Source organism: Aphelocoma coerulescens, chromosome 6 (genome assembly GCF_041296385.1).
Source record: "Aphelocoma coerulescens isolate FSJ_1873_10779 chromosome 6, UR_Acoe_1.0, whole genome shotgun sequence".
NCBI lineage: Eukaryota > Metazoa > Chordata > Aves > Passeriformes > Corvidae > Aphelocoma > Aphelocoma coerulescens.
The window spans coordinates 20786932-20814184 of record NC_091020.1 but is presented as its reverse complement, the minus strand read 5'-3'; the positions used below and the strand labels follow the sequence as shown (position 1 = coordinate 20814184).

Here is a 27253-nt window from a genome sequence, read left to right as displayed (position 1 = left end):
ATGGGTGAGGTAAATAAAGATGCCGTTGAAAAATACTTAGAGAACAATCCCCAGTTTGCCAAGGAGTATTTCGACCGAAAAATGAGACCAGAAGTGTTGGGAAGTATCTTTAACGTGAAGCCTGGAGATGTGAAGGGAGACGTCAGCTTCAAAGACATGTCCCGTCTGGAGGAGTGTGACATCATTTTTGAGTTGGTAACAGAAATCCAGGATGAAGCATGCGTTATGGAAAAGATTGTGCACAAGTCCTTGCAGAGGCTGGCACAGCTGCTGGCAGCTGATCGGTGTAGTATGTTCATTTGTCGTTCCCGAAATGGTACTCCAGAAGTAGCCTCCAGGATTCTTGATATCACTCCAACTTCCAGCTATGAGCAGAATTTGGTGAAACCAGAAAATGAGACTGTTTTTCCTCTGGACATCGGGATAGTGGGATGGGTGGCTCATACCAAGAAGTTTTTTAATATACCTGATGTGACAAAGGTAAGTGACTTCTCTTGGGGAATGGGGTTCTGTGCCTTTGCTTATTTAGCTTCCTGCCCAGGGCTTGAGGTAAAAAGTCATTCTTCAGAAAAATCTCAGAGACAGGAATCCAGACATATAACATGAGGAAAGCATCAGTGGAGATGGCTTAAAATCCAATAGAACCACATCATATAGCCTAGTTAGGTGTTTTCAGTGGCCTTAAAGTAGTTGTAATGTCAATGACTATAATAAGGGAGGAGAATATTAGAATAATAGAGACCATTAAATACCTGAGTTTCTGCTGAACAAGGCAGGCTTGTATTCTGTTTTCCAGTATGGGCTTGCAAGTGTTCTCTGTTATCATTCCATGCTGCCATGCATGCATCTCTGAATCATTTAATTTGCAGCTTTTGTAATGAAGAGGTATTCTTATTAGTAAGTGAATGAGAACAGATGAAGACGATGTCAACAGAAATGTCAGTGTTTGATTTAAAAGGGGTCTGATTTTGAGTACGTCTGGATCCAGGGCTTTTGTTCAGAACCATTTTCTGTAGAAGAGAATTAATGAGTCAGAGCTGTTCTGACATTATTGAAGTTCCTGTTGAATCTGCACTGAATCATCTTCTTTCTTTAAGGTGCTGATAAGAGTTTATTATACTATTTATTCACTTTATTTACATCTTTATTATTATGATTTATTATAAATGTGAATTAAATGATGAGTGACCTAACAAAAGTTAAACATGCATGTATGAGGTCTGCTTTAGAAACTGCTCTGGAATACACGGGGAAATGTAAATATGCTTTGAATGTGAAGATTACTTTAAAAATAACTAAACTTGAATCATCAAATGCTGGTATCTTAATATCTTTTTAGTCCTATGTGGAAAATCTGAACATAATTGAATGAGGCTAAGAAAATTATCAAGGTAATTGTCTGGATTCTCAGTATTTCCTATACAGTCAATTTAAAATTCCAGAATATTTTAGAGATAGAAACCACCTCAGTGTGCTAAGCTCCAAGTAAATAATGAAAATATTTATCCACTGCAATTATCAGTCTTTTCCAGGAGGTAAACAAAAAATAATATATTTATCATTATAAAAGTTATAAAGGACTATTTTTAAAGCTCAGAAACAAATGAATATTTATATATATGAAAAGAACATTCCAATATATAGTAAACTGCCTTAGATGTAAGTAGAATCAAAGGGGCAAACAGAAGACTGATTTGAGAAAAATCAGTTGATTTTCAACTGACCACTAATATCCTTTCTTCAGTGGTTGCTGTTCTGACCAGAAGTGTCTGATTTACTGCCTCTTACCACCACGTGGGGAGATTGGAGGATAATCTGTCCAAGTTCATAAGACTGATTACATGAGAAAAGATCAGAAGGATCAAGAAAGATATGCCTCCTATCAGGCACTGCACTGCTTCTTAGTATCATTATAGAGAGAGGTGCCCAGAGCAGTACTAACCAAATATTTCTGTGTTTGCGATAGGATTTGTTCAAAATTTTGTGACAAATGTTATTTGAATATGCTTAAGTAAGAGAACTTTTCTGTCCATCTGATCCTGCTAGGTGTTTTGTGCTCATAAATTAATTTATGTCAGCTGAGTATCTGTTATAATTCAATCATTCCAAGGTAATCTTTACTTAGGCACCCATTTACTCTCTTAGGATTACTGAAGTCTACACCATTAGGCACACATGTAAAAATGCAATTAAACTATGGTCCCATTAATCTAAATTTGTTAACTAAACATCATCAGAATAATGACATTTTATTAGTTAATTGCAAAACTCCCAGAGACTTCTCTGGGACCAAGGTTTGATATTTAAAAATACCCCTAAAGATCTCAAAAAATGTCAGCATTTTCATTCTATGTGTACAAAAAGGCAGTGTCCAAGTCCACACTCCTCACACAAGAAGAGCTCCCAATTACATCTCCAGAGTCTTTATCTCCATAGCAAACCCAGGACTTCAGCTTGAGTCAGTCACATTTAAGGAGCATAATTAGTCCAAGGCAGCAGAAATATGGAGATGCTGAAGTCTTTAACACTTTTTAGAAAGGGTAATTATTTTTCAGTTCACTACATGTACACTTCAGTCAAACTAGATTGTCTGCTACCCAAATTTCGAACAAAAAATGACAAGCAGAGTTAAGCCAGAGAAGAATTTTGCCCCTACTGCCTTGTCAGAATAAAATATGCACAATGATTACTTCTAGTTGGCTATAGTACTTTTAAAATGTCATGTCTAGCCACTTTCTACTGTTGACACAGTCCATATCCAAACAGCATAGTGTTTTTTAAGTCTTAAGTACATGACAACATTGACAAACCCATGGTGTGACATATTCATGCTTCAATCATCATCCCCTTTATAACAAAAGTAAATGCAATATAAGATCACAACAGGAATAAATCATTGGGGGAAAAAAATTTACTCTACTTTTATTGCCTGGCAACCAGTCCTTTAGGGATTATCTCCTTCTTCATCCTGGAAAGGTACCAATAAACGTGAGGAAGCTCCTCATCCTGACTAATGCTCCAGAAAAGAAAAGCAGAGGAAAAGATACAGACCTTCAATAATTAACTTAGTAGTCAGAACAGTCTCCTCCCCACAAGATTGTGGACCTGTTAGCTGTGAGAGCTAATAGCATTTAATCCAGGATTTAAGAGTTGTGAGAAACAGGAGGCCAGGTAGGACCATTACCCTAATAATTTGTCTCACATTATTCACAGGATCTAGCAGAGCATGTGCCTCAAGTATTACAAAGTAAAATAATAGGCTGCAAAAAATTTGATATGTCCATTAGTATTCTTTAAATAGTAATTGATAACACAGACAACACTATAAAGGAGAGTACAATTACCATACATTTTTCTCCAAGGCATTATTTCCAAATAAAACTAAGAACTAAAAAATAGCTCTACAAGGAGTATGTCTTTTTTGGGGAATCAAAATCTCACATTGTCAGCTTGTAAGAACCAATAATAAAGACTTTACATATTTGCTTTAATCCATAACCTATTTAAATTATTGAACTGTTCCTTTCAATTCAGAGGTATTTGAAGACAAGGATTTAATTAATAACTGGAAACTCAAGAAATAATATTCTTCGTTTTAGTTGAGTTTAAAATTATAAAAATTGTGAAAAAATGCTTCAAAAGAAGTGAAGGCTTTTGGATTAGATCTATAAGGGGGCTGAAATGTTTTGGTGCTGAAATAACCAGCCCACATTTTTAGAGGTTCTGCACTGGAATTCATAACCCAAGTGAAGTGAAGAAACAAGAGACTGTGGGAGATTCCAGCTCAGATTAAGCAGCCAGAAGAGTGATTGTTGTGGTACCTAATTTAACCACTGGAAACCTATGGGACAAATCAACTTAAACACATCTTCAAGTTGCAAGCATTGGTATCATCCCTTTGTAAGCTGATCCAGCTTCAGAACAGCAGCTCTACTCTTTAACCCAAGCATGGGAGAGACTTTAATTCCAGGCCTGTCTAAACTGACAGGAGTTTTGGATTAATGTGGATGTTCTAAACCCCAGACTCTGGGCTGTCTGAGGTGGCTTTTTGCATGGCAAGATGTCTGCTCCTCCATTTTATCTTACCTTGATGATAAACACCAGATTTTCAGAAACTCCTACTCAATAAATATTAACTGGAAAAATGGAAACATGTTCCAGTCTTCTATAATGGCAAAGATTTAGTCAATTCACCAGAAAATATTTTAACACTGGAACAAATTTCTATAAACTGTGCCTTCCAGAAGAAAACCTCAACCAATTCTTTCCTCAATTTACTATTCTAAGAGGAAAGCTCCCAAAACTGAAGAAAAAAATGTACATTTAAAATTAAAATTAAAAGCTCCCTTTTATCTAATTTTCTTGGTTTTTGCAAAAAAACACTTAATATATTACAAATCCAATTTCAAGAAGTTGCAAAATAGTCACTAAATATGGCAAATAACAAGCAGGCTTTTCAGTGACATTACTGAAAAGTTAAATCCCCAAGTTCTGTTAAATATATATTAATTTGTCCTTAATTAAGTTTCAGAATTCTAGTGATGTTGACAATAACAAAGTCAATTTCTTCTGTAATGCTAATAAGTTACATCCTAAAATGAGATTTACATCCCTGACCATACATAGTTTTTGGAGTGTAGCCTAAGAAAGGGCCAACTCATTTAGACAATTTGGTTTCATTTTGAATCACGTTGATGACATTTTTTAGATGATGGTGGGTACTTTTTATTTTCTATTCGTACTCAATTATATCATTATGAAACAAAAACATTTGTGAGTTGAAATTAGGCTAAGTAGGAGTAAGAGATAAAGCATTATAGCACATCAATACCACCTATCAAGTGGTTCAAATTTTGAGAAATCTGAGCCAATGCAAGACAATCAGTGGAAGAAAATATCAGGAAGAAAAGAAAACACTGTTGAGCTACCAGAAACAAAACCAGAAACATGTGGAGATAATTCGAAGAAATATGTGCAGTCTGAGCTCATCTATCCAACACAGAACCTCCTGCCCAATATGAGTAAAATAGTCATAACTGCAAGGGGTCACAGTAACGCCTTCTTCCTGCTTTACAAGGGGAAAGAGGTGGAGGAAAGCAGGCATCTGCTGTCTTGGCCCTATCACCTCACCTGGAGGATTAAGTCTTATCTCCTGTTGTGTTGGGTCACTTCAACCGCAGGCAGCACCGCAGGGAGGAGCTGCTGGAAAGCTGCCTGGGAGAAAAGGACCTGAGGGTGCTGATCAGCTGCAGCTTAACATGAGCCAGCAGTGCCCAGATGGGCAAGAAGGCCGAGGGCATCCTGGCTTGGTTCAGAAACAGTGTGGCCAGCAGGATCACAGGGCAGAGATTGTTGCCCTGTACCAAGCGCTGGTGAGGTTACACCTTGAATCCTGTGTCCACCTGTGGGCCCCTCACTACAAGAAACATATTGAGGTGCTGGAGCAACTCCAGAGCATGGTGACAAAGCTGAAGAAGGATCTGGAACACAAGTCCTAGGAGAAGTGGCTGAGGGAGCTGGGGGTGTTTTGAGCCTGGAGAAAAGCAGGCTCAGAGGGGCCTTATCAGTGTCTACAAATCCTTGAAAGGTGGGGGTCAGCCTCTTCTCCCAACTAAGAAATAATAGGATAAAAGGAGGTGGCCTCAAGCTGTGCCAGGAGAGGTTTAGATTGGATATTAGGAAACATTCCTCCATTGAGAGGGTTGTGCTAGCTGGTTGAGCTAGCTGGGTGCTGGTGCTGGCTTACTGCAAGTCCAGGATATGCTGCATCTCTTAAGGCCTATCTAAAGAACTGATCATTGTACAGCAAATGCCTTGGTATCTCAGCTTTAAATGGATAGTAGGAAATACCTGCACATGTACTACAGTTAGGGAGTTAGCAAGAGATTTTTTTCTGTAATTTCTCTTTTAAAGCCTATTTTGTGATTTAACTGAGAGATGAAAGTCCAAAACATTGCTCTAAAAAATAGCTTGATTCCTAAGATCAGGATCAAATAGACTAAGCGTCCACATTCATGAAGCTGTGGATGCACCAAGGTGTTCTTCTGGCTGTGGTACTGCAGGCCACATTTCTTGCTTATTTGTCTATGAAAATGATTTTTTAGATATTGTGAAAAGTGATTTTCTTCAGAAAAAAGAAGGAGCTTATGTCCCCAAGTGAAAATATTTTTAAAACTCTGTTGGAAATAAAGGCTTCAAAACTCCTAGCAATTATGTATAAAATAGTCAATAACGAAAAGCGTAATACTAAGCACAATTTTTTGCTTGTATATGCAAATCATGTAAGACAGGAGTCTTTGTATGTACTGTGGGAATGCTGCCAATGCATTAAAAGGTACTTTTATCTTTCTACTTTGGACTATCTAGGCACAGGATGGCTTGTGGTTACTGAACTTTCTGTTTATTAATAGAGACTTGTATTAAATTTTTTCTATCCTCTTCAAAAATTGCATGACCAAAGTGCTTCTTCTGAACACTTCTGATCACCACTGCTTGTACCTTTATTCTAGAGTTATTAAACAAAGTAAGACACAGCAGCTGAATCCTGATGATTCAGCTCATTTGGTGTCACAGATTCCTTTTAAGTATTCAGAAATCCAGGAGTGTCTGAATTTTTTATTTATTCCTCCATAGCAGAATACAGTACCCTAAAACCAGGAACCTGGGCCTTTCCAGGAGGCTAGATGCTCTTAGTGACACAGAGGGACTACAAAACAAGGTCAAGTTATCTGTCTGATTGACTGGATTTTCAGTGGCTAAAACAGCCAGAAGCCCAAAAACTGGAGCTCAAAACCACCCCCAAGTCCAGAATGGTTGTGTCAGTAAATAATACATCCCACAGAAAACTGAGTATTTCCATGTAATAACATATTTGTTTAGCAGGCTGCAGACAGTATTTGATTCTCACACAGAAGAGATGGATTGCCTGGCATTTTCTCTGGATATCTGTTAAATGAGATATTCCTATACTTTCTCTGAGAAAAACAGAAGACAACTCAGGGAGTTTGTTGGAAGTAGAGAAAGCATCCCCTTCTCTCATGGACAATATATTCAGAAGTAGCTACACTTTCCAGGGATCCAAACACAGCCTGATACATTGAATGAGATTTATGGGGATGACACAGGCTGTCCTTAAGAGAATCAATTATCTGTAAGAGAGTCCAGGGCATAAATACAATATTTAAGAGTTACTTCCAGACATTTAATTTGTTTCACTGAAATGCAGCCGTAGAAGGAAATCTAAAATGCAAACATAAAAGATGGACTGACTATAGACTATGAAAAACAAGGAAAAAACCCAAACCCTACTATTTTGATGAAAAATAATTTTGATAATAAAATCCTGTTTTTCTTGTTAGAGTTTTATATGCTATAAATTCAACACATTCTAGAAACAATTGCTAGAGGGAAGAGGGGCAAAAGGAAATTAAGAGGAAAAATCTAAATAATAGGCAAACAATTCTAGTTCTGGCATTTCCAAGCATTGTCATGCTTGATTTTATAACCCAGAAAATGCTTATTTGTTTGGGGTTTTGTTTAAGTAGATTCATGTATAATCTGTGAGAGCTGGAGTTCCATTATGTGGCACGCTGCAGCGTTCTCCAGCCTATCAGCAAGGAAGGCACCTCGGGGTGTGCCCCACAGATCTCAGCTGCCTAAGCTAATGCAGTAATTAATAGCAGCAGTGTTTGCCAGCTCTGGTGATAGACATGCAGTGTAAGTGGGTTCACAAATGCTTGCTAATTGCAGGGGACTGGTAAGGTTTGGGAATCTTGGTTCTGGGTGAATGTCCTGAAAACAGGGCTCTATTGGCCTCATTTTGGCCAGCTGCTGTTCCTATCCATGATGTTAACATGTGGTCTGACTTTCCCTGGTTACCAGGCAACTTCCTGCCTCTTGACATCCTCATTCAGCACCAACTGCTCATCACCTTGAGAAATCAGAACCAGGCCTGCTAAAGTAAATTCATGGAGACTCTGCCATTGACTGCATACCAGGACTTGAGTGCTCATCTCTATGAAGAAGCTTGAGTACTGTTAGCAGTAAAATCTGAGGGGATGAAAATGGCTCTGTGAAGACAGAGTCTAGCCATTTTAGCTGCTTAGTAGAACCAAGGCATTTCTCAGTACAAAAGGATCAACAAATTTCAAACCCCCAACTCATAACTCACCTCATTCAGATGTATTTTCTTAATAGCATAACAAAATACAACAACCCTACACAAACAGATTTCCCTGAAAATGTTTGAATCCCTTTTTTTAAAATTAAAGAGAACACTAAGGCCTTTCAAGAAAACACTAAGAATTTCTTTGATATGAGGAAATAACACAGTTTTCCATTAAGCATGAACTAGCTTCCCAGCATTTTTTAAGGATGAAAATGTAAATGTGGAATAGTTAGTTGTGGCTCATTTGTTAGCCACATGGCCTTATTCCCACAGGATCACACATTCAACAAAAGCAGCTCTGGTCCTATATCTTTCACCAAGAGAGCATGTAGAGCTGGGAGCAACAGGGATGGGAGTGTGTCAGACAGGAAGGAATAAGAAACAGCTCAGCCAGATGAATCCTTGCTGGGGATGCTTCACTGCCATAAGTAGTTTTGGCCAGGACAGGTAGTACTTTTTTGTGTGAGGGAAATGTATAATGAATTTTGTTTACAGAAATAATTAAATAATAATAAATATTAACATAGCTATGAAGTAATTCTGTAACACATAAGCCATATATGTTAGATTCACACATAGTCACAAAATCATATTATTATTTCACTTATTCTGTATTTCCCATATTTTTAATTTCTCAGCATTATAATAAAGACTTGCACTTTGACTTTGTTTCAGAAGCTATCTTCATAATCTATGCCTCGGTTAAGCTTGTACATATAACTCTGCAAGATTGAGTTAAATAATGATAGTGGGTTTTTTCCAAGTATAAACCTACTGCACTGTGAAACAGTGCTCACAGCATTGCAAACATCAGTTATCAAATGAAATGATCATTTGCTATTGGCATGGTAAGCAACTGTTGTACATTTAACTTGTCATTTTTTTCTTTCAGAACAACCATTTTTCTGACTTTATGGACAAAAAAACTGGTTATAAAACAGTTAATATGTTGGCAACTGCAGTTACACAGGGTAAAGAGGTGCTTGCTGTTGTGATGGCACTCAACAAATTAAATGCCCCTGAGTTCTCAAAAGAGGATGAAGAGGTAAAATGTCACACAATAATACAGTTTTTAGTTCAACAAGTAGTTTGAGTGACTCTATCTCTTAATTTAATACTTTTGTCTTATTTTTGATCTTTGTCATTTTTAGGTATTTAAAAAATACCTCAACTTTATATCTTTGAGCCTAAGAAATCATCATACGTCGTATCTCTACAATATTGAATCACGAAAAAGCCAGGTATAGAAGCATTTTTTAATGATAATACTTCATTTTTGTATGAAACAATTATCATTCCCAATATTTCGTATTCTTCTTGAAGTAAGGATACAATCTACTTATTCTTTTATAAATTTGATAACAGTAATGCACCTTATCATTTCATTCTGGAATGCCTAGGATTCGTATGTTTATGTTTTCTTACTGTTCTGAACATTATCCTCTTTCTCTTTTGTTGTAAATAGATGCTTTTGTGGTCTGCCAACAAAGTGTTTGAAGAGCTAACAGATATAGAACGACAGTTTCACAAAGCACTGTATACTATTCGAATGTATTTGAATTGTGAAAGGTACTCTATTGGTCTGCTGGACATGACTAAAGAGAAGGTAACAATTATTTTTCCTACTTGCTAGAAATGTACCACTCCTTACTTGAAGTCTCCAAGACACAAAGTTACCATGCTTTCTAACTCTTTGGGATAATTGATATAAAATCTAACAATATTACAAAGATTAGGTGCAAAATGTAAGTGTGGCAAAGGATACAACCACAATATCATAAAGGCCAATTCTAAAATAATTTTTCATATTCATAATTCCATGTGAGAAAGGGTAGAGGTGCAGGTCTGATTATTGCTTTAGAAATATCTACCTGCTAAAAGAAAAATTAAGCTGTACAACTATCTAGAGAAAAGATTAGCCTGCAATTTACTGGCAAACATTTCTTGTCTGGAATATAATTACTCATGTTTTCTTAAAATTGTCTGAAATGTGACCATAGTAAACTATGTAGAAATAAAAATCAAATTGTAATCCACAGATCTGTTGTTATCTATGAACACAGAACTGATTTGTTTTTTCCTTTTTCCCCCGTGCATCATTTTCTCAGGAGTTCTATGACGAGTGGCCAATCCGGCTGGGGGAGGCAGAGCCTTACAAAGGCCCCAAGACACCTGATGGACGAGTGAGGATATTAATTTTTCTTTTTATAAATCTTAAGTTTGACATTGAACTTGTACAAGTCACCTAGATGCTTTTATATTTTTATATAGGAAATCAACTTTTATAAGATTATTGACTATCTTTTACACGGACAAGAAGAAATCAAAGTCATTCCGTGAGTAGTCATTGGCAGTCATTGTGAATGTGTGGTAATTAGATATTGCTGGGATAGAATAGCATGTCTATATTGTAGAAATAAATTAATTACATTGTCTCTCAAAAGGTCACCTCCAGCAGATCACTGGTGTCTTGTCAGTGGATTGCCAACATATGTTGCTGAAAATGGTCTCGTAAGTTCATAGCAAAACTAAAAACTAGAGTTTTAAATCCTGCAGTAGTTCTGATTGAACAAAAAAACCTCCAAATCTTCCTATGACCAAAAACCTCTACAAAAATACCATGCTGCTTCCAGTGCCTTTGGTTCACAGTGAAATCACTTAAATCACTATCTTGGGTGGAGACAAGGTCTCAGCACAAGTGATGAAAACAGCAGGGTAATTTCCCTTGGACTGTGGTGATATCAGAGGAATAATGTCTATGTCTGATGTCACTTTCCAGGTGTGCTAAATGTCACCAAAAAATGTCAAAGTAAGAAAATCATCACAAGCAAGGTTTTAAATTTTTCTTTATTTCCTACATCTCCTTGCATAAACATATGTAATTCAAAGTCAGGATGTATGACAGGTATGAGTAACCCTGTGGCATGTTTAATAGAGCCCTTAGTACTCAATTATTTTTTTCTAGAAATCTCCATGCCATTTTAAACTGGAAGTGATTTTCTCAATCATTACACTTTTGCACTGTGAGACACTGAGGGACTTTGCTACAAACATTCAGAATTGTGTCTGTTAGAATAACCACATCTAATTTAAGAGGAACAATTTTAGATTCTGTAGCTAGTTATGATGCTCACTACTGTTAGCTTATAAAATAAATATTCCTTTTCAAAATATTAGACCATATATAAAACTTTGATGCACATTATATTCCATTTAAGAAATGTCTCATTTTCTTTATGCTGCAGATTTGTAACATGATGGATGCACCATCAGATGAATACTTCACATTTCAGGTAAATCCAGTAATGTTAATAAGTATAAATATTGTAGAAAAATATTCTAGTGCTTGCCACTAATTGGTTATCCAGTTGATTGTATAAATAATTTCTCATTTGATTGTGATGCACAAACAAAAGCTTCTTGTTACATTGCTTATATCCATAGCTGTATTATTACTTTCAAAGAAATACACATTTCCTGATTTTTTGCTTTGCTACAGAAAGGACCAGTGGATGAATCTGGATGGGTTGTCAAAAATGTCTTGTCATTGCCTATTGTCAACAAAAAGGAAGAAATTGTGGGAGTTGCTACGTTTTACAATAGGAAAGATGGAAAACCTTTTGACGAGTATGATGAACAGATCACTGAAGTAAGCTTAATAGGATTAGAGGGTTTGAGGAGCTATGTGATGTTAATAAAAATATTGCAGTAAAAAGTCATTTTTATATGTCAAAAATTTTTCAAATAGGCCACATCTAGACAAATGTCTATCTTCTTCACAATGCAGTTTCTTAAGAATCTGAGATTTTATCTCCCTTTATAATACTGAAAATTTGTGAGTGATCAGTTACATTCCAGTAATAAAGAAAAATTGCTTATAATTTTACTTTGAATGCTTTGACTTTTTAATGATGGTCAGCATCTCCTAAGTAGCAGTGGGTAAGCAGGTATGGTGTGCTGCTTGCCAATGGATACCAAGCCTGTCATCATGAGAGTTCACAGAGCATTCATAATCACATGCACTCAGGCAAGATAAGATGCTACACAGTGTAGCAAAGTCCACCCACCTGACTTAAGCTTCATAAGCCTCAAAGTCCTGTATATAAAATGGGAATATTAATTACTTAATTACTAGGCTGAGCCAAATGTCATTAGAAGCTGTGAGTGCTAACAGAACTGGCTGAGGGAAGATAAAGGCCTCTAACTAGTAGAGTAGCACCTTGCTTTTCAAAGGGCACTGCCAGAAATGGGACTTTAAGAAAACTAAGTCAAATTGTCAGGTTCATTCTGTTGGCAAGGTATCATCTCTGCTTTACTTGACTTTGTTGCAGACTCTCACACAGTTCCTGGGGTGGTCTGTTTTAAATACTGACACTTACGACAAAATGAACAAACTTGAAAACAGGAAAGACATTGCTCAGGAAATGCTTATGTACCAGACAAAGGCCACTCCTGCTGAAGTTGAATCTATCCTGGTGAGTTTCTGTCCACAGCCACAAAATTAAAATGGAGAATTTACTACCCAAAACTTCAATTTTCTTACTCTTTTTCATTTTTAGAAATACAAGGAGAAATTAAATGCAAAAAGTTTAGATGAATGTGATCAAAAGGATCTCATCAGGATTTTGGTAAGCCATTAAACTGAAAATTCTGGTGCTGTATTTATACCAGATAGTAATGTGTACTCATTATAGAAAAAGTTGTGTACAGTGAAATCCTCATTAATACAATCAATGTTAGCTATCAGTTCCACAGGCTAGACAGAGCTGATTTAGTAACACATCCTCAACCTTTTCTGTCCTTCTATGTGCATATCCCACTGTTACCTATGGGGAAACGTTCTGTCCCAAATGTACATCAACAGACTTGGACAGTCAGAGTTATATAGACATTTTTATATTAATTAACATTTAAAGTGTTAAATTTCTTAAAATATCCATAGGCACAATGCTGTATCTATAATTGAATTTAATTTATTTAATTTTGAAAATAAAAGAAGGGATACTGTTGTGAGGCCACCTTCATTCTCAGTAAGAGAACATAAGTAGGAGTGTCCAGTGGAAAAAACTTACTTTCAGATTATTTTTCCTGCATTTCCTTAGGCAGAGAAGTCTAAAGACAGTGATCCATGACTCCACAGTGACAAAACAGATTTGACCTAGAGTTCGCTGCTCTACTGCTCTGCTACTACTAAAACAAAAATTAGTCACTTTCTTTTCCAGACTGGGCAGTCTTCTGTCTGCCTTAGTGTTTTAATCTAGAAAGGCAGTGTCTTTTTGGAAGAAAGCTCCTATTTTTGCCCATTTAGTGCACTTCAGGAGTCCTGGAGCACAGGAACTGGCCTACTTTATCTGAAAAAACCTCAAAGATGTGCTCTGAATGAAAACACTGAATGAACTTCCACTATTAATGGATCAAAACAGAGCTAGGTTGAAGAAAAAAGGTCAAAATATACACAAATCTGTTGACTTCCAGTACCAAGAACTTCACATTTTTCCTCCTATTACACCACATTTGCTAATGTACACATAGCCATAGGGAAAAAACCTCATGAAACTCTTTTTAGTTATGTTTATGTGCATGCTGGAATGCATTGGTGTTAATGTTTTACTGGCTTCCACACAACAGATGCTCACACAGCTTGCAAGTGGTGAAATAAAAAAACACCAACAGACAGTGTGTAGCTTCACATACCATTTGAAGGAAATTTAATTTAGCTGCATGAAAGCTTAAAAAAATAATAGACCCTAAAATTTCTCTATGGGTAGAGCAAAATCTGATTATTTTGGTACAGGCTCCAAATTTAAAAACATAATACTTGTATGAATTTTTAAATCTAAAAAAAGCAATTTGTTCTTTCAACATTGTGGAGTCACAAATTCAAAGGTCTAATGTCTTCTGCACTGCCAAGGCTACATGAAAGTGCTTTATCCTATTAAAAGACCTGGAATCCCAGATAGCTAATAGGATAAAGCAGGTGTTTCTAGATCTGATGATTCACAAAGTAATAGGTCTTAAAACACCACTGGTCTAGGTTTCTTTGTCCTTGATCTCAGATCCTCATAGATACAAAGGAAAAACCCCGGGAGAAGGAAATGGATGATCAGCCTTATTGGTTGAAATATATGCATACATTCAGTTGTCTTTTTTCTTTCTCCATAAAGTGAAGACTGTTTATAGACTACTATGGAGGAAGGGAGTCATTGTGATAATATAAGCTATTTTTTGTGTTGCATCAGACTTCCTTGAGTTAATTCTTGTTTGGATTGGAGCACATCCTTTAAAATATAATACTGCTCTCCTTAGGCTTTGAGAGAGATGAAGAATGTTATAGAACAGTTCACAAATAGGACTATTACCAGTTAGGCTATTCAATGTGAATCTGTATCACAAATACAAAATAGGCAATTGAATCTGGTTGTAAAAAAGATGAATGTAGCCTTCAGATCAGACTAAAAGCAGGAGAATCGTAGGATTTTATACCAGGAAGGAGAATTTCCAAGGCCCAAGATTTCTAAACTAAGGAAATGTTGAGATGGTCGCAACATATTGTGTTGGAATTCAGACTAGGAATTGCCCAAGGCTTTTATCTATTCACTTTGAGAAGAAAGCCAGCAGTATCATGATTGTATTTCATAACTTAATACACATTAGTGTGTACTGACATCTGAGTCCTTTGAAGACATAGTAAGAATACTGTTCTTGAGCAATATTTCTCCTGAAAAAATTAAAAAAGCTTTTCCAACTTTGTTCTTGCCAGAAAAACTCTTGGTTTTGATTTTTCCTAACAGAAAGAAGAATTACCTGATCCAAAAGATTTAGAACTGTATGAATTCCGCTTCAGTGACTTCCCTGTTACAGAACATGGCCTGATAACTTGTGGAATACGACTGTTCTTTGAGATAAATGTTGTTGAAAAGTTCAAAGTCCCAGCTGAGGTCTGGTTTACTTTTTCTTGTTTATATTTATTTTTAAAAGAAAGAAATATAGCTGTTTTACATACTTTAATCTTGAAATAGGCAATACTAAAGTAATAGTGGTATGGTTAACAATCTTCCATTCTCAATGAAACATTTACATATTTGTCACAAAAACATAAAACTAATCCTGAATTGTGTGAGCTAGGCAAGGAATTAAATCCACATGCATTTATGTAAGAAAAATTTGCTGTTCCCATGTTTAATTCAATGAAAACAATTGTTTTCAAAGAACTTGCACAATTAAATAATTTCATAGTATATTCTAGTGATATAATGGAAATTCTTTTGTTTTGTTTCAATTAAGAGCTAATTTACTTTTGTTCCCAATAGGTCCTTACAAGATGGATGTACACAGTCAGGAAGGGTTATCGGGATATCACTTACCATAACTGGAGACATGGATTCAATGTGGGACAAACAATGTTTACTCTATTGATGGTAATGTTGCTAATATTAACTTCACATTCATTATTTAGTTTTCTTTCAGCTCCAGATGGAAAATTCAGGAAGACACACACTCAGAGTTACCTGTTTTCTTTTACAGACAGGCAAAATAAAGAAATACTACACTGATCTAGAAGCCTTTGCCATGGTTGCTGCTGCTTTCTGCCATGACATTGATCACAGAGGGACCAATAATTTATACCAAATGAAGTAAGTATAAGTGATCAAATACATGGAAATGTACTATTTTTAGTGGAAAACAAACAAAAAAATTTTAAACTTGCAAAAATATAAGGTATACATTCCACACTCATCTGGCATGAATAAGTAATTATGCTACAGAAGATTTCTGCCCCAGAGTACTTGAGGCAGCTGAAACACAAAGATGCAAAGGCAGAATCTTAGAAGGATCCCCTGAAGCTGCAATCCATTTTTAAGACTCTAGCTTTTTTAAAATTCTAGCAATGCTTTGATTGTAGCAGACAGAGCCTCATGAACATGAGGACACAAAGAAATTAGTAAAGTAAATTAAAATCCCTAACTGGATTACTTTTTCAAGACAGGGCATAAGCACTTTTCTGGAGAGGGATTCAAGATGTAACATAGACAAGTCTCCATTTAGAGGGAGACAGAATTTTTTCCTCTATTTTCCACTGTATAATTTGACTAGTTCAGTTGTTCCCCCCCCCTACTCAGTTTTCTGATATAAATCCTTTCCTGAGGTGTAATCTCCTCATGTTGTACAAAAGTCTGAGCTAACATGCTTGAGTTCTACCACTGGGTCCACATGCCCAGAAGTTACACATCATGAGGGTCAAGCTTTGCAATTCATGCTCTAATATGTCCTGAGAAAATATTCTCAAATATTTCTTTGTGATTTTAATCTTGTTTGTTATGAAACAATATTAATTCATTCAAATTTTACTTTGTATTACAACATAACCTACCATGGTGAGACCCACTCTTCCCCTGAAGAGTGAGCAACCTTCCATTTGGTCTCCTATGTGATCTGTGAGGGCTTGTTTCCATGTGCTAGCCAGAGAATACGTGTTTCTCAGAATGTCATGTGTACCAGAAAATTATAATTTTCTGACTAGTTTCCACCAACTGTATCTCCAGAGTGATTGATCCTACCCCTCTGACCCTGAATCCACTCCTCACATTTCAGCCTTTTTTAGCCTGCGTGCTAGAGCAGTGACGCAAAGGGATTTTCTGATTATTCCCAGGGATTCTCCAGGTGACGTAGGAAAGAGAATGACAGATGCTGATTCTTATTCAATGGACTGTCTCTCATCCAAACAAGTTTAAGGGAGGTTTAAATCTTCCCACTGTGGTCTTCCCTAGCTGAAAGCCCTCTACATGAGGTCATACTCAGTAAAGCGATTTATAAAACTTATCAGGCTTTACCATGACAGTCCTAATCACATCAGAAAATACAGGTACCATGTAGCAATCCACCTTGGGTTATCTGGGAAACAGAGCGATAAGCCAAGGGAAAGAGGAGGGAAATACTCTTCCAAACATGCAGAACTACCTGGAGCCCATGTAGGTGGGACACTTCTCCCTTCATCCCACAACCATAATCCAACGCAGAATCTCCTCTGCTTGAAGCTTAGTCCAGTGTCAGGGTAATGCTTTAAGAGCAGGTAAAACTGAGCAAACTTGAGCTATCAGGACTTGTCCTGTCCATAAAATGGCAACTTTGGGGGAGTGAAGTAGCCCAAGGGCGTTAGAGGAATTAAACTCTATTATACTGTGACTTTAGATTTAACTTACAGTTAACTAGAATCCCAGAGCACATGGCCCAGTCATTACAGACATACAAGAGTTCAAAAGCCATGCCACAGAATAAACACTAAAAGATGGATAAAGGCTACTTCTGTGTACTTAAGGTACACAGAAGGGGCATAGATTAAAAAACCAGCAAAATTGAACACTCAAGACAAAATGAAGGCATATTTTAAATACCACAGTTTTTGAGTTTTGAGGCATCTAGCAATGACTTCGACTTTAGTGGGCACTGAACACCCAATGCTCTCCAAGTTCCATCATTCTTCAGTCACAAAAATGAAGGGAAGTTAAGTTGTGTTTTTTTCTCTGCATCATACTAATAGCTAATGCATACAGATTACACTATCATACCAATTAATGTTAATTAATATTAATCAATTAATTATATTAATTAATGTTATGTATATTAATTTTTGAATTATCTACATGTTATCTACCATCTATCTACATGTAATTATCATCAAATTATTGAACATGTAGATCAGAAGCATTTTAATCCTAAAAATATGAAACCTGAATAAAAACTATTGCCTTCAAAATTGTATATACATATTATATTGTAAAGAATTGCTTATTTTTCAACAGGTCAGCAGCTCCCCTGGCAAAACTTCATGGCTCTTCCATTTTAGAAAGGCATCACCTAGAGTACAGTAAAACCCTGCTGCAAGATGAGGTACGTCACGGACCTTCTGCTCACACCAATCAACACTAAAGATCCAATTAAGTTACAATGTTCCAAATTTCACTGGGTCTCATGCACTCCTCTAGGTTCACATTAAGAAATGCTAAAATTTAGAAGTTTAAGACAAATTCTTACGCACTTTCCACTTTTAGAGAAGCATCAGTGGTTCTGCCTGGAACAGATTCACCTCAGATAGGAAAGCTTCTCCTCTGAGCCTTGCTCACATTCCTCAGGTTTTTTCTGTTTGCACAAAACAGCTGATGCTGAAACCAAAGAAGAAAATATATATACATACAAAATCTTGTCATTAAACCACTGTGCCTGGCTTATGAGGTCTGAATTCAGCTGCAGGCTCTGGCAGCTGAGGAACAAAGGGATGCAGCCGTTCATGGAGGGCCCCTTGCCCTCAGGCCAGACTCACCCCACACCATACCTTCCTAAAGAGGGCCGGGGTCTGGCAGGCTCTGCTGCAGCTCCATTACCAATGTTCCTGCATTAGGCAGCCGCCCCCAGCTGCCCTTCCCAGCAGCCGGGGGTGATGCTCCCGCCGCATCCCCAGGCTCAGCTGCCCCTCAGGGCCCTGCCCCTCCACTGGGCACCGGCCACCCTGCCCTCAGCAGCGCCAGGCTCTGGCCTGGCTACAGCAAAGGACACTATTTACACTCTTCACTACGTATTTTGCAGGGTGATTGAACAGCAAGACATGCACATATGTACCCCTTCCATCCCTTGTTTGCAGCAGCAGGGCAGGCATCTACTTCACCCTCATTTTCCACTCCTAATCCCTGTGGTGATGCTATTGCCTGACCTCATGAGGCCAAGGAATAAATCCTTACGCTAAGCAGTAGCACTATGTTAATAAAAAACCCAGAATGTTTATGATATGAAAATAAACAGACACCTTTCCCTTTATTGGTGGTGATGCATTTTTTCAAATGTGAGATGCCAGGGACTGACTCCTGCTCTTGGGCAGAGCAGTTGGCAGGACCTCGGGAGGCTCTCACCAGTGGCAAAGCTGTGCCCTGGCTCATGCAGGCCTTTTATCTCTGTTAAAGAAATAAAACCAAGACACTTAGAAAAATGCTGTGTGATGGTCTCATTCCCTTTGCTTGAGGAAAAGGACAGTGAGCTTACCAGGGTAGGTCCCATACACTGCTGCAGGCAATTGTGCCAATCCAGTGTAACACCAAAAAAAGGGGAACTGGGATGCTTTAAAAATTTAGGAAAATTAGGTTTATGGAATATGAATTTTTAATTTTTATCATTATTTTAATTTAAGGACTGTAGTTGGACAATTTTGTTACCCTGTTCTGTATATGCAAACCAAAAACAGTGTTATGAAAGGAATTGAAATCATAAACTTTCCACCTTGCAGAGTTTAAACATCTTCCAGAACCTAAATAAGCGCCAGTATGAAACTGTTCTACACTTATTTGAAGTTGCAATAATAGCAACTGACTTGGCTTTGTATTTCAAGTAAGTATTAAATTCTGTATAACTTCCTACTGAAAAAAATCGATGCTATAGATTGTATAACTGTGGTTTTTAGTCGTTTATATGCAGCATACAAAGATGTTTATATGCAGAGAAGAGAGCTCTATTTAACATGTTGAGTCTAATTCTTGCAAAAACCAAGACATTATTTATTTGATTATAAGCTTTCAAATTAGAGAATGCATGAATGTATATGATACTTAGTATACATTTAGTAGGTCGTTTCAATATACTTTTAGTTACAGCAAGCACTATATTCCAGAAGTGTGCATTCAGTAGCCTAATCATGACGTTGTGTGCAATGCTGAAAATTAAAAAACCCCAGGAAACATCCACTGATCCCAGTGTAATACACCAAAGACTCCAAATGTCAATTCTGTTCCTAAGTTAGTGAATTAATGTGCTTTAATAATGGGTATCTTCCTTAAAGATATGTGGAGACTTTTGTTTTATGACTGGGACAACTTAAAGTCAGAAGACAGGTAAAAATTCAGGAAGTTGTTCAACCGCAGTTATTAAGATTCAGAGAACAGTAATTCCATTATTTCATTAATTCTGAGCACAAACTAGAAGATTTATGGAACAACAGTAAGACATGCTTATATTTCTGAAATTTCTTTTCAGTCAGGTCTTAGTAATTCTTAGGATTTCTGATGGGAGGGAGTAGCAGAGCATTTATTAGTATTTGCTTCACTTTTCCCAATTCAGCATGTTACAGGAAGTAACAAACACATAATGCTAAAAAAAAGAATGCCACCCCAAAGAGTTTAATCTGAAGATGTAGGAAACAGGTTATTTCTTTGTCAGGAACTCTGACATATTACTTCACATGTCAGTGGTATAGAGCAAAAGCTAAATGTCTAGATGACCTGAAAAGTTTGCATTCAACTGCAGGTAAGTGTTACTTTGATACCACTGTGACTAGGATGGTTCTTGGGAAAAGCACAAATATCATAAACATGGTTTTCTATTTCATTTTTAATTCAGGAAATCACATTCAGTAATATATGCTTTACTGGCTTGTTTTAACAGGAAAAGAACTATGTTTCAAAAGATTGTGGATGCAATTGAAAAAATGGAAACAGAAGAGCAGGCAATTAAGTATATATCTATTGACCCAACAAAAAAAGAAGTCATCATGTAAGTGGCTATTCAATCAATTATCAAGAACTAGATTTTAAATTAATTTGGGCATCCAAACATGCAAATTTGGACAAAGTGTTACTGTCCAATGACAAGCATAACGATGATTTTAATTTAGAAACGGATGCCTACAATCTTCTTAACATGTGCAAAATGTTAATCCATTTGGCATTATAGGTATTTAAATTCCTTAAAATCTAGACCTTTTATTTTTTTATAATCATCCTAGCACAGGATAGTTAGGGTTGGAAGATCCTCTGGAGATCATCCTGTCCAACCCCTCTCCCAAGGCAGGGTGACCTAGAGCAGGTTACACAGGAACTGGTCCAGGCGGGTTTTAAATGTCTCCAGAGACGTCACAACGTCCCTGGGCAGCCTATTCCAGGGCTCTCCTACCCTCAACGGATGTTTGTTCTTCATCATGTTGAGGTCGAACTCCTTCTTTAGTTTATTGTCATTGCTCCTCACCCTGTTGTTGGGCACCACTGAAAAGAGTCTGGTACCATCCTCTTGACCCCTGAAATTATACTCTTGTTTTGGTTTTTGTTTTCAAAGGGCTATGATGATGACTGGATGTGACCTGTCTGCAATAACTAAGCCCTGGGAAGTGCAGAGTAAGGTAGGTACTTTTGATAGAGACAATACTGCATTTACTCTCTGTTTTACTGTCCATTTGGTACATGACCAATTTTAAAAAAAATTAACTTATTAACACTTGATACATGTTTAAGTACCTGTTACTTCCAGAAAAGAACCTCTACCTTTCTGTCACTGTGAGTGTAGGTGGTCCATGATGTCTCGACCACTCTACAGTTGTCAACCCTTCTCTACTTGTCCTTCCACTAAATTCTGGCAGCTGTTCTAGCTACCCTTAAATATCACTCAGTTCTTTGCTAGACAACTTTTGCTACTATTTTTAAGGCACAGATTTAACAACAGTATGGTTTGAATTGTGTCTGTTCTGTAGATCTTGGTGCCACTGCAAAGTAGCTTAAACACATTCTGTAATACAGTGTGGTACATAAGTACTTCAAGTATTCCAGAATTTATTGACCATCCTGCTGAAACTCAGCCTTACAAGAATATGTTTTAACAAAGCATAATCAAAATACAGCTGCAAATACTTGTTCTTCCAAGTTATACACATTACAGGTATTACAAGACTGTTATGTTGCTAATATTGCCTTGTTCCTGTTGGCAATAATCCGTTATTGACTCAGCATGCACCAAAATATTGTAAGTGATAATTTACTAGGAAAAGCCTTAAGTACAGCAGACAGTGCCTGTAGGTTTTTTCATGTTTTTTGGAAAGCCTTTAATTTATTTAAATTTACTACTTTCTGCTGACAATTTCACTGAATTATGCCTATTCAGGTTGCCCTCATGGTTGCAAATGAATTCTGGGAGCAAGGTGACCTAGAACGAACTGTGCTACAGCAACAACCTATTGTAAGTACCAAATAACGGAACTGTGTTAAGCAATTATTAAAACATTGAATAAATAATGAACCATGACGTTTATGAGATCACTATACCAAAAAGCATGATATCTACATGATCTAAATCACTGCTCTTCTGTTCTAGCCTATGATGGACAGAAACAAAGGAGATGAACTACCTAAGCTCCAAGTTGGTTTCATAGATTTTGTGTGCACATTCGTGTACAAGGTAAGATTAACTGGTTTTGTTTTCCTGCTCCAGCAGTTCTGGCACAATTAATGATAAGATATTGCAGTAAAAATTCTAGACAGCTGCAGTACTCGTGGTCTTGGGATGAACAACTATCACAACCACCATAATTTTTCAGTATTTTGTTACATCAAAGAATTGTTCCCATAGAGCAAGTTCAAGAGATGTGAAGCAGATTCATAAAAGAGGAAGATCCCAGTTAAAACTTCAGGTTGCTGAGGTTTTGTTATTGCCTTGAAAGACTGAGTTACAAAGTCCAGTGTGATTGTTCCCAGTCCCATTTAATACAAGCAAACAACACGGATGGTTAGAGAAAGCAGTTAATAGCACAGCAAAGGGAATAGGAAATATGTAGTATTTGAGGCATGTAGATATGCTGCTTCTTCTGTAAGGCACTGACATGCCAACATTCTTAATCCCTGTCTAGTTTTTATATTATCCAAAAATGTCAGGCAATAATGTGACATGATTTTTTAACATCTTCAGAAATATCCTCATCTGCTTGGAATATATTACAGGATAACAGACTTTTTAATTGTATCCTGATACTGATAATCATATGATAAAATATCATGTATCATAGTTGTATTATATGAGTCAGGCTATCATATGTAGCATTAAGGAAGATATTAAAATGTGCAGCATATAATTCCAATATTTTCCTAACAGACTATGTGCTCAATAGGGCATTATTATCCCAACATGGTATTTCCAACAATATGCCTTGGAATTAGATGCAATAGAAAAATAAAATGTTTTCTCAGCAGTATTTCCACAATTTCAGACTTAACAATTCATCAGTGCTTACAAATTTCTAATTTACTAATTTCAATTGCTTGTACAGGAATTCTCGAGGTTTCACAAGGAAATTACACCTATGTTTGATGGTCTTCAAAACAACAGGGTTGAATGGAAAACACGAGCTGATGAATACGAAGAGAAGATGAAAGCTATTGAGGAACAAAAGAAAAAGGAAGAAGAAGCAGCTGCCCAAAAAGGTTAAGTAACTTCTTAAGTTTTCATTTACATATATGTTTAAGGCAGTCAACATATTCTCTCTCTCTCTCAAATTCACACACGCAGTGCACTTGTGCAATATTAAGCTTTATAAGAATGGTATGCAAGTTCTGAATTAGCCAAATAAGCTTTAACTTTACTTGGAAAAGGAGTAACCTTTAAAGATGACAAATCCAGTACACTAACCTCATTTTCGGAACTGCAGAATTATATAAAATATGACCACCACAAAAGTGAAGGGAATGTAACATTTCTTCTCTGTAAAGAATAAAAACTGAATGTAATTAAACACTTGCTTATCTGAAACACAAGAGATGTGTCAAAATTCTGTGTGGCATCAGTCCCAAATGTATTCAGGTGCTTTGTTTTCAGTTGAAAATGAAAAGCATAAGGGAACAGAGAGTATGCATTCAGAATATAAAAAACCAGTGCCGGTCCCCACTTCTCTTCCAAGTTTAAGATAAAGCTTTTGGCTCTAGCTCCCTGCCACCAGTTTTTTGGCTGAACTACACTGTCTCATATAACAAATTCAACACTAATCTTCCGAAGACAGGCCAAGTCCTAAAACTGAAAGCATGGTTCTGCATAGCATGACCCAGAAGAGAATCTGATTTTACATAAACTGGAAACCTATCACTCACTGTAAGAGTGAAATGAGTCAGTTACTTTTATTCTTTGTATTTCATGTGGAGCAGCAGGTCTACAGCTCTGCCAATGAATTGAGATGACTGAAAAGGTTCACAGATTAAAAAAACACATGTGATTAAAGCAGTGATATATGGTCAGCTAGTTTGAAGAAGAAAAATTAGTTTACACTGTTTCATACATCTTTAAAACAGAAAACAGTACCGAATAATTTATTTGTTAATCAGTATCTCTGAGAAATAGGTGAGTATTCTTCACATTTCACACAAAAGACGCTACTAAAGGCCATCCATCAAGTTACTCTCAGTGTGTGAAGTGGAACTAGTTATTGGCTCCTACAAAATTGATACTAGGTTAAAATAAAAATAAATGTTTAAAAAAAATAAAGTTGTTGCAAAGTGGTTTAAAAAGTACTGTAACTACATGATTTAATCAAAGCAGGTTTTTGAAAGAGTTTAATAAAATGAGTCAAATATTTTGGCCTGCTCACGCTGTGATATTACTTACACGCATTTTCACAGGAATTCCACCCTCCTAGTTGCTCCCAAATTTACTTTCAATGGCACTTTATTTTTTCTGAAATAATGTAATTTTATTTAAGATTCATTTATTGCTGAGAACTAGCTGGTTGCCAGTATGAAAAAAGTACTTTTTCCTTACACTGGAACATGACCATCTGAACTTTACAGAAATACCAGCCAAACAAACTAAACCAAAACCTGGGACCTCCTTATTCAACTTCAAACCTCCTTATACATTTGCCTTCTCAGCCAAGAATGGTACCAAAAAAGGTTACCAAACGCAGATCCAATGCTCCTAAGCATAGGCTTCTTAAATAGAAATTAAATAATCAATTTAGGAAGAGTCAGGTATTTCTACTCTCACTTGGAAGTCAGGACCATCTTACATCATTGGTATTTTGGAATCACTTAAGTCATTGACTTAAGATACATTTTCCTTATAGGAAAATAGGAAACCTTACACAGGCAAGCATGGACAGACTGATTTGCAGGAGCTAAGGATATGGCCTTTGTATATCATAACTGGCAACACAAAACAAAAGGGAAATTCTGCATCTTTTTAAACACACACTGGAATGAGGCCATGGACATTTGTGAAGAACAGATCTGACACTGTCAAATCAAGGCCATGTAAATACATGAGTTTGTTAAGGCAGTTCATACAAAGATTTGATACCTGCTGAACCGTGGTGGTTTCTCTAGAACAGCCACTGACCTGGCTATTTGTCGGGGTCCCTCCCCCTGCCATGGAGCCCTGGGAGAGGGGCCCTGAGGGGGGCACGGGGTTTCCCTGGCCCTGGTCAGCCTCGTTCCCCATCGGTTGGTTTGTGTTCCCCTGCGCGGGCAAGGACCCTCGGTCCGGGGACTGTGAGAGCTCCTCGGCAGAGCCCGGCCATGCGGCTGGGGAAATAAACATCTCTGAAATATCTACCAAGAATAAGTCCATATCTATTTCTTTTCCATGGGCCTCCTGGTTTGATACATTGTGTTACAGAATCCCCGCTGTAACAGCTATTCTTAGCCATTCAGTAGACACAAAAGAAACATGTTTGCTGAACCACTACAGTGGAAAGTTCAGAACTGAAGTAAAGCAAAATACAGTATTAAACTGAGAAAATTAAATACATAGTTAGTAACATAGTGTTGATTATATCCACAAATTACAGAGGGTAGGACACTGATTATGTGACATGTTTCAATGCAGGTGGAAAGGGTCGAAAATGACCTATAACATGGTGATCCACAGCTTTCAAATGTAAGTTTTAATTCTAATATTGGTATCTTACCTTAAGTGAATCTGGAAACGCAATTTATTACATTGAAAGAACTTAACTATGACCAATGAACATCTGTGGAATCATTTGAGAGAGAGTAACAGAATCAGTAGCTATAAATAAAAACATGAAAAGTGTTTCTCTCTCTTAATTGGTAATTACAAAGGGATTCATGCAGGGTTGGAAAAAGGTTTATGCAATTAGGTCAGATTAGTTTTTGTATCATCTGCTTCAAAAATAGATTCACAGGTTATATTGCTTCAGGAGTTTCTTTCTTTTGCATGGCTTGCATACCTCTGTTTTGTATGTGTGGGACAGAGTCATATATTTAAATACTGAAACTTTCCAGTAAGAGTGGTTCAGTGTGTGTTTGGTCCCTTGAGAAATGTTGGTATCAACTCCTACGCTATATACACATAGGTATATATAACATCATTGTTTCTTATTCCAATATCCCAGACAAGCAGTGAAATTTCAGAAGACCAAACACACATAATATGCATAAAATAAAAGCAGCACATAGCAAGGAATTAGAGCAGCTAAAATTAACAGAAAATACTCATTTTACTTTCCTTCCTTGTTTTTTAACAGAAGGTGCTGCTGGAGGTGGTGGAGAGGAAGGAAAATCCAAAACATGTGTAGTTTTGTAATTCTTTGTCTCAGACACTGTTCCTGCTACAAGAAAAGACATCTAGAAAGAACTTCAATGAGCCCCAGTGGATTTCTGCTTTGCATAGAATAGTATAGATCAATCTCTTAATCCTCTTAAACACTTGCCATTTGTTGGAAATAATTTTTAATGGATTAAAGAAATGGTTACAATTAAAAACTGGAAAAAACAATGGTGCAAAATGAGTTAACTGTGTGCTCTGGGTATTTTTTCATGTCACTCAATTTATATACAGTATTTTTATTAAAATGTGTAACTTCTACACACTGTCCAGAAAAAAAATAAATAATTTTGACAGATATGAAATTACTGAATGAAATCTAACATGTACAACTCAAACTAAAAATTGCGATATTTGTAACTTGGATATTTATATTTATATATTATGTGTATTTCCTTAATCTGTAATTCTGTCATTTTCCTTCATCCTCAATATTATATAAAGTTCTGGAGTAAAACATCTCTCTCACTTTAGGAATGCACAACACAATTCCCTCACTCTTGTCTATAAAAAGCAAGCCCATGGTACACTGTATTTTTTCCAAAATTACCAATGATAAATCTGTACATTGTAGCCATTGCAGCCTTTTGATCATATGCAAATAGCCCACAGTTCCTAAACTGACCAGCTTTTATTGTAAAAATCTAAAATAGCAGATCACAAGCATCATACTTTACACGAGTAAGAGTTTACTCAGATACCTACACCAGTGTATCTACAGCAGGATCTGCATTC

General features: G+C 36.7%; 1 protein-coding gene across 2 annotated transcripts; it reads left to right on the top strand.

Moving 5' to 3' along the window:
* PDE6C (phosphodiesterase 6C) lies at positions 1 to 26497 on the top strand. 2 transcript variants are annotated; one of them, XM_069020422.1, is made up of 23 exons: positions 1 to 480; positions 9060 to 9212; positions 9319 to 9408; positions 9633 to 9773; positions 10276 to 10350; positions 10439 to 10503; positions 10612 to 10678; positions 11413 to 11460; positions 11667 to 11816; positions 12499 to 12642; positions 12727 to 12795; positions 14959 to 15105; positions 15478 to 15585; positions 15692 to 15801; positions 17968 to 18055; positions 19440 to 19540; positions 20591 to 20698; positions 21257 to 21320; positions 22076 to 22150; positions 22286 to 22369; positions 23235 to 23388; positions 24823 to 24831; positions 26439 to 26497. In XM_069020422.1, exons 1-23 carry the CDS (start codon positions 1 to 3, stop codon positions 26495 to 26497), a joined length of 2589 nt encoding a protein of 862 aa, XP_068876523.1. The 2 variants fall into 2 exon arrangements, with proteins under 2 accessions (XP_068876523.1, XP_068876522.1); XM_069020421.1 differs by lacking the exon at positions 24823 to 24831.
* Positions 26498 to 27253: the final 756 nt, after the last annotated feature.